This window comes from Salmo trutta, chromosome 6, assembly GCF_901001165.1.
Source record: "Salmo trutta chromosome 6, fSalTru1.1, whole genome shotgun sequence".
NCBI lineage: Eukaryota > Metazoa > Chordata > Actinopteri > Salmoniformes > Salmonidae > Salmo > Salmo trutta.
The window spans coordinates 36,338,195-36,347,082 of record NC_042962.1 but is presented as its reverse complement, the minus strand read 5'-3'; the positions used below and the strand labels follow the sequence as shown (position 1 = coordinate 36,347,082).

Sequence of the window (8,888 nt, the reverse complement as noted above, 5' to 3'; positions counted from 1 at the left end):
AAAGGATCTATGAGTCAAATTCACCAATACAAAATTTTACAGGACCAAATGATGTCAGGAAACGATGATGATTGGTTGTGATATCTTAGATGGAGTTCGTTTTGCATGGCCCGGTGGCCCGAGTGATGGCGCTTACACTTAAGGACCAATGTAATGGTCTAAAATAGCAAACTCCGCTCACCCGGGGCATCGTGCCATGCAAAACGAATTTGAGCATATGCGCTCGGGCAAACTGATTCGAGTTCCATTGGTTAACATTCCAAAAGCGTAACATTGTTACGAGGTGTTGGGTAAATTGCTAGGTTTGAATACGGAAGTTACATGTTACTGGCTTTGCGTTTAGTTCAGCGCTTGTATATAGTGTAATTTCAACACCAGCGAGGAACAGTCGTCTGTCAACGGGGCAGCGAAACGACGTTTCGCTGCAGTGCACTTTATATGTGCAAGTAAAACAAGGATCTTACTTGCCTGTTCGAGATTGACCAACATTTTTAACATATTGATCTTGTTGAATCGCAGCTTTTTAGCCCACATTTCGGATTTGAAATGGATGTTCTACCCATGTGCAGCATTTTTCACGAACTTCAGATTGTACACGACACGGGCTACTTTTCAGCCTTACCATCACTGGAGGAATATTGGCAGCAGGTAGCCTAATATTATTTATTATAATTTGAAACTGTTGATTTAACAGCTGTATCAATTAATACTTTGTATCTTATGAATGCACTTTGACTGCATTCAAATGTCCTCTATTTGTCTGTGGTCAAACAGTTGCCCATGCATTCATTTTCTTTCTTCAGTTTTACACAATGTATATTTTTGTCAACTTGTCAGTAGTTCAAACATGCAGATTTCCGTGTCCATCTGGATGTGTCAAATTCGAACTCTCAGCGTGCGTGAAAGCCCTAGAACTTGGTCTTGGGCCCCCGTGCACGTTTTGGTATTTGGCCAGGTACTCCACAGCTGATTCAAATAACTAACTCTTTAGCAAGTTTTGATTATTTGAATCAACTGTGTAGCGCTAGGGCAAAAACCAACAGGGGAAGCCCCAGGACTGCGTTGGGAAACCATGCTCTTGTCTAGAACATGTAAAAAAATAACCAAGCATAGTCTATTTCTTATTTATATGGACATCTCTGAATGGAGGCCCAACCAGCCTCACCGGTTAGCCACAGATGCAAAAGATATGGCGTTTTATACAGCTTGTTGATTCGAAGGAGACCATTGCTACCAGTCAATGTATGGCACAAGTCAGTGTGGCAATGTTTGACATCTCGGGAGTCTGCATTGTAATTAATAGGACGTGACTAGTATCTGGTAGGGTAGCCTAGTGGTTTGATATTTTCTTTAAGATCTTGCATGTGCAAGCCTTTATGAATCAAATAAATAAACTCGAAAGCAATTATTTGGTTCAAGTAGCCTAATAATAGGGATGTCAGTCAAAATGCTGTGGAGCTGACCTCGTTCATAAGTGGATGTTTTGTTGCTGCAAAGTAGCCTAACCAGAATATAGCCACCCTAAAATGTATTCATTTAATTTTGACAATGTATATAATTTACACCAATAGTCTTGCATAACTGACCACAATTTTAATCTTAATCATATGTGATTGAAATTGATGCAAGTAGTTTCCTAACATGCTGACCAGACCGCACGTGTGCGGCTTACGTTGATTGTGTCCACCCACACCAGAAGCAATGAGGACAGCAGGTTGAAATATCAAAATGAACTCTGAACCAACTATATTAATTTGGGGACAGGTCGAAAAACATGAAACATTTATGCATTCAATCTGTGCAATCTAGCTAGCTTGCAGTTGCTAGCGAAAGTTACTCACAGAGTATGTCATCCGTAGTATCCGTATAAACCACATTTTATCACATTCAAATGTTCTATTAACACAAATAAATTGGTATATTTTATGCTATAAATGCATGATGTTACCACTTCCTTTCCCCTGGCCAGAGGGGATCGGAGGACATAGGCTTCTCTAGGATACCTAAAACTGTGGTTATGAGTAGGCTATAGTTCAGATTTTTAACACCGATTAATTGTGCACAAGTTGACATCATAAGGCAAATCAGTCTAAACAACAGTACTTTCTCCCTGTTTTCAATGCTTTTGTGTAAAAAAATGTATTAAACTAAATCAAGTGCTGTTGCAAATGCCATCTCGCCATACATTTGCCAGCAGCCCTGCTGTGCTGATCTCTGCGACATGGATAGATTGAAATCGCCACACAATGCTACAAATGAAGAAACACATATCCTATGTGTGTTATCAATTTTTTTTATATAGTATTGACGGGAATGGACTTCCATTAATTTATAACTTTTTTTTTTATTAATTGAAAAGGTATTTTACTTATAAAAACCATAGTCTGATCTCTCACTCAATAATACTGACCATAAGGTTTATTCCTCTGAAACACATTGCATTAATTTGCATGTCGATCAGTGTATTTCAGTATGCTTATATCCAAACTGTATCAAATGTCAGCAGTGACCAATTCCTGTGCACATAAGTAGGTACTAATGCAACTTGAAATGATTGGCTAAGATTGTGGAAGGGGCAGTTATGCCCTTTGCTTAGGGCAGATTTTTATTTTCAGCTATTCTTGTCAAACCTACATCCTACTATACCTCCAAGCAGATGACCCTGCTTTTAAGGAATCTTCAAGATCTAGGATCAAATCTGAATATATATTTATAACGAATGGAGAACTGAATGACTGCATTCTGGGGGGAAGGAAGATGCATGCGATAAGTCTTGGATGTTTGAACTTGTGAGGCTGTGGTTTACCCAGCTGTTCTACTCTGTAAGCCAAAAATAAACAAGTAGCACAACTATGATGTCATAAGACATCAATGCTGTTGCTACTACTGCTTTTGTTGGTGGTCTGGTAGATGTCTGAAATGCAATGTACCTTGTGATCTTTTCTATTAATGCATTCTAATCATGTGCTTTTGTTTGTTCCTCAACCAGACATGCTTGGAGTTGGAACGGTATCTACAGAGCGAGCCTTACGTCTCAACAACGTCCAATATCAAGTTCAAGACGCAGGAGCATGACCTGTGGAGCAAGCTGATCCTGGCCTGTGGGGATGAAGCGATTGACTCCAACTCAAAGATCCCTCTGGTCAAAGAGGACAATCAGGATAGCCCAATCTTGCAAACCAAAAGTGTAAACTCTGACGCCAACAGCGAAGCATCAGACAGTTCTGGGGAGCTCACGCAACCACACAGTTTTACCTCAAACCCTCTGGGGTCGGTTCTGGCCTGTTCTGGACCTTTTAGCACTTGTATCATTAGCACTCCACCATCCTCCCCAGAGGTCAGCTCGGAACCCAGCATCTCACAAGGCTGGGGAAGCGTACACACGGAATTGCACTTGCCGGTAGAAATGCAGACAGGCGGCATCGGGAAGAACTCGGGAAAGACTAGACTGGTCAGTGGAGATCCATTGCCGGATGGGAGGAGACGGGTGCACAGGTGTCACTTCAACGGATGCCGCAAGGTTTACACAAAGAGTTCCCACTTAAAAGCACACCAGCGCACTCATACAGGTTGTGAAACACACATTTCGCTACGCTATCACACCGAAAGCCAGTCTTTGGTGTTTTCATTGTGTTGCATTGCATAACCTTGGGGGGAGAAAATGACAACCTGAGCCAAAGTGACATTGATGGCACAAAGCTTTCTCACTTCAAATCAAATGTTAATTGTCACATGTGCCGAAACAACAGGTGTAGGTAGACTTTACCGTGAAATGCTTACTTACAAGCCCCTTAACCAACAATGCAGTTCTTGAAATGGAGTAAAGAAAATATTTCCTAAATAAACTAAATCAAAATGTAACAAGAAAATGACATAACAATAAAGAGGCTATATACAGGGGGTACCGATACTGAGTCACTGTGTTGGGGTACAGGGTAGTCGAGCTCTTTGTAAAGTGACTATGCATAGATCACCAGTGAGTAGCAGCAGTGTAAAAAGGGGGGGAGGAGGAGTGGTGTCAATGTAAATAGTTCAGGTGGCCATTTGGGGGTAGAAGCTGTTAAGGAGCCTTTTGGTCTGAGATTTTGTGTTCCGGTAGTGCTTGCCGTGCGGTAGTAGAGAGAAGTCTTGGGTGACTGGAGTCTGACACTTTTTTTGGGGACATTCTTCTGACACTGCCAAGTATATAGGTCCTGGATGTCAGGAAGCTTGGCCCCAGTGATGTACTGGGCCGTACGCACTACCTTCTGTAGTTCCTTGCGGTCAGATGCCGATTGGTTGCCATACCAGACGGTGATGCAACCGGTCAAGATGCTCTTAATGGTGCAGCTGTAGAACCTTTTGAGTATCTGGGGACCCATGCCAAATCTTTTCAGTTTCCTGAGGGGGAAAAGGTGTTGTCGTGCCCTCTTCACAACTGTCTTGGTGTGTTTGGACCTTGATCGTTTGTTGGTGATGTGGACACCAAGGAACTTGAAGCTCTCAACCTGCTCCACTACAGCCCCATCGACGATAATGGGGGTGTGCTCGGTCCTCCTTTTTCTGTAGTCCACAATCATCTCCTTTGTCTTGATCACGTTGAGGGAGAGGTTGTTATCCTGGCACCACACTGCCAGGTCTCTGCTTTTGTCCATGTGGGAAAGGGCAGCGTGGAGTGCGATTGAGATTGCGTCATCTGTGGATCTGTTTGGGCGGTATGCAAATTGTAGGGGGTCTAGTGTTTTTGGCATGATGCTGTTGAGAGCCATGACTAGCTTGCCTTCATTACTCTTACACAGAAGTCATATGTTATTTAACTGCAAGAAATTGCTATTCTTTATTTCACCAAATGGTATTGTCTGTCTTGTTTGTTAGTTGTGTAATGTAATCAAAATTCCAGATCCAGTTTGTTGCGAGTCCTCATGCAGTCGGAGTGCCACAGTGCAGTTACTCAGAATATTAGCCACGCATGACTGTGACCTAATCTACCTTGAATGTGTCTGAATGCTGAGGGGAAGGAGAGACGGTCACACTGAAAGGCAGCCACAGTGCATATGGGGATGGAAGGGACTTGGTTTACATCCCAAATGGCACCCCATTCCCTTTTATAGTGCACTACCTTGACCAGAGCCCTATGGGTAGTAGTGCACTATATACAGTTTCTCATGGTCAGTCTTTAGGTGCCTTTTGGTGAACTCCAAGTGGGCTGTCATGTGCCTTTTACTGAGGAGTGACTTCCATCTGGTCACTCTACCACAAAGGCCTGATTGGTGGAGTTCTGCAGAGATGGTTGTCCTTCTGAAGTTTCTCCCATCTCTACAGAGGAACTCTGGAGCTCTGTCAGTGACCATCGGGTTCTTGGTCCCCTCCTTGACCAAGGCCCTCCTTGACCAAGGCCCTCCTTGACCAAGGCCCTCCTTGACCAAGGCCCTCCTTGACCAAGGCCCTCCTTGACCAAGGCCCTCCTTGACCAAGGCCCTCCTTGACCAAGGCCCTCCTTGACCAAGGCCCTCCTTGACCAAGGCCCTCCTTGACCAAGGCCCTTCTCCCCCGATTGCTCAGTTTGGCCGGGCGGCCAGCTCTAGGAAGAGTCTTGGTGGTTCCGAACATCTTCCATTTAAGAATGATGGAGGCCACAGTGTTCTTGGACCTTCAATGCTGCAGACATGTTTTGGTACCCTTCCCCAGATCTGTGCCTCGACACAATCCTGTCTCGGAGCTCTAGGACAATTCCTTCGACCTCATGGCTTTGTGTTTGCTCTGACATGCACTGTCAACGGTGGGGCCTTTTATACAGACAGGTGTGTGCCTTTCCAAATCATGTCCAATCAATTGAATTTACCACAGGTGGACTCCAATCAAGTTGTAGAAACATCTCAAGGATGACCAATGGAAACAGGATGCACCTGAGCTCAATTTCAAGTTTCATAGCGAAGGGTCTGAATACCTATGTAAAGGTATTTCAGTTACGTTTTTTTCGCTTTGTCATGATTGGGTATGGTGTGTGTAGATTGAGGAAAAACATGTTATCCATTTTTAAAATAAGGCTGTAACATAACAATGTGGAAAAAGTCAAGGGTTCTGAATACTTTCCGAATGCACTGTAGGTATAGGGAATAGTGCCATTTGGGATACAGCAGTTAGCTATTGCTCTTCAAAACAGATTTAGTTTCAGCATGGGAAAGGGGAGACTGACCATTCCCTATTTTTGATTAGCAGTGTGAAATTACATGTGGCTTTCTCTACGAGCTCGGACTCTTTAAGACTGCAATTACGTCCAACGGATAAGAGGACTTTCTGTGGTCCTAACATGTTTTTGAGTTCTGTAACAGGTTCATTGGAATTAGACTAGATTTATTGTAGTGTCTGAGTAAAGTTGTCTGTCAAGTGATTACCGCCATGTCACTTCCATTCTCTTTACTACCAAAGGTCATTGACTAGAAGAAAGATGACAATTTACAATGACCTTAGCTTAGCACACAGCATGTTTCACATTGACTGGAGGTTAAAAATTGATTGTACAATATTGCATTAATTTCACAGTTGATTTTTATTTCATAGGTGAAAAACCATACAGGTGTTCATGGAAGGGCTGCGAGTGGCGATTTGCACGGAGTGATGAGCTAACTAGACACTTCAGGAAGCACACTGGGGCCAAGCCATTTAAATGCAGTCACTGTGAAAGGTAAGCTCCATCACTATGTTCTATCGCTATGCTATCTAGAATTGAGACCACCTGCACCTGAGTGTTTACACAATCCCTCTTGATACCATTTACTCAAGTGTGAGTTGTTAGTATGTTTGTTCATTCATTGATGTGAATAGCATTGCATTGTTAACAAGTGCTTCCTGAAAATGCTTAGTCAAATGTGTAATTCTATTCTTAAAATATGTAATTATATTGCCAGCCTGTGTTCATTTGGGAGCTGTACTTGTAGTAGTACGCTCCAGTTCACACTTTCCATCTCTCGGTTTGCCTCCAGGTGTTTCTCCAGGTCCGATCACCTTGCCCTCCACATGAAGAGACACCTCTGAGCGTCGCGGAGCAATGTAAGCCATTTAGTGAAACGAACTAACGCAGCAAAGGGGAATGTCGTCTCAATACCAGTCTCATGGTTGAACTGCCCTTCAGAAGACTGAGCTAGGGGAGCGTGTTAAAGCCAAAGCATGCCATTTTGCACCATACCCAGTGCCTCTGGGATGGACGAACCCCTTGGAGAAAACTAATGACAAAATTATGTATGGAAGGAAGTAGACAATTTAATTGAGGGACTGGAAGGAATGGGAAAGAGAAATTAAGACAAAAAAAGAAATTAATGCATTGTATGTGTGGTTGGTGCATGATGTATTGAGGTGGCGCAACTGTCTCCTCGACAACCGATACACTGGTACTTCACAAAAACTGTCTAAGGTAAGCATGTGTGGACTGCGAATGTCTGACTGGGTTGACTTGCCAGTGTGCAAAGAGGAGGAAGCAAAGGTCTTATTGTACCGGTGTTTCTGTGGACTGAATGGTATGGGAACAAGTTCTGTTTCCTTGTGGTCGTGAGTACAGGTGTCTGAGGAAAGTGTCTACCTGCCTGTCAAGCAGCAGCGAGACTGAGTTAATTATAAAAAAAAAAGAAGAAAAAAAAGGGTTTTGCCAGAAGCCTTGAGGGGTTGTGATAGGAGGTGATGTTGTATCCCCTCCAGTTAGCAGGGCAGAAACTCCACTATGTGAGCTTTTTTCTAGTGTTTGGTGCAGTTATTAAATGTGCAATATGTACATAGCTTGTTTTTTATAACACAGCTAATGTGCTTAGAAGTTATAACGCAACAAACTATACTATAACTTCAGTATCAGACAGGTGTAGCATGGTTCTAGAGTTTATTTGCTTTTCCTGTTATTCCGTAATCAGGACTGCAAATAGATTTCAATAAAACAGCAGCGAAATACGAACAGTTAAATGTTACAATATTGTACATAGTCTTTTTTTTGTATTCAGTACTTTCTTTTGTTGGAAAAATCGCGATTGCCTAATTAACTGATTCATTCATGAAGCTTTTTTTTTTGTCACTCATCTATGCCTTTAGGACTCGATTTTGTATATTCCATCTTTTCTACCTGATAATGCACTATTAATTAACTTAATGGTGTCTTATGTAAGTGACCTAGACTTGTGGTTTGGTTTTCTCCTGGTGGGGGTCATGTTTTATGGGTGATTTGAAAAGATTTATTAAGGCTCAATTTCACATGAACTTACTTGCACCGTTCCTTGTTTTCAGAGACAGCTAGGCCTATTAGCCCAAATGTAGATTGTGAATAAAGTGTTTGTTTATAACATGCAGAGTAAAGATCCTCTGTTAGATCATCAGGGTGCTTTTGTTTTGCTATAACCTGTCTATATAGTACATTCAGTCGAATCAGAACAAGACCCATGTAAATAGAATTTAAAGGGATATCTTCAAGTCATCATGTAGAGCACTTTAAACAATGTATTATTAAACAAATGTACTACTAGTCTGTACAATATGTAGTTCCACATTTGGTGTTAAGTAAAAATGTAGCTCAATGGTAAAAAACAACCTGATGAGACTATAGGGCTAAGTCCGAGATGGCACCCTGTTCCTTTTATAGGGCACTACTTTCAACCAGACCCCTATGTACGGTGGTCAAAAGTAGTGCACTATATGGAATAGGGTGCCCTTTCAGAGGCACCCTAGCACTAGGGCATGAAGCTTTTGGTTTGTGTAAAGACAAGGTTGACTTAAAGGGAAAGCGATAGTGCTGCGTTCAAGAATGTCTGGCCTTTGGGTTTGTAGAGAACTGTGGGACCAGTCTCACTGTATACCAATATCCCCCCCTCCAACCAAGCAAGGGAAAAACCCTAAAGATTTATTGTAATTATCAAGCTCTAGTTGGACAGGCC

At 42.4% G+C, this 8,888-nt stretch overlaps 1 protein-coding gene across 1 annotated transcript; it reads left to right on the top strand.

Annotated features, from left to right (window-relative positions):
* The first annotated feature begins 287 nt into the window (after nt 1-287).
* LOC115195882 (Krueppel-like factor 6) lies at nt 288-8,486 on the top strand. Its single transcript, XM_029756212.1, has 4 exons — nt 288-648; nt 2,990-3,569; nt 6,541-6,664; nt 6,963-8,486. The coding sequence occupies exons 1-4, from the start codon at nt 547-549 to the stop codon at nt 7,012-7,014; spliced, it is 858 nt and encodes a 285-aa protein (XP_029612072.1). The 5' UTR covers nt 288-546; the 3' UTR covers nt 7,015-8,486.
* The last annotated feature ends 402 nt before the right edge of the window (nt 8,487-8,888 follow it).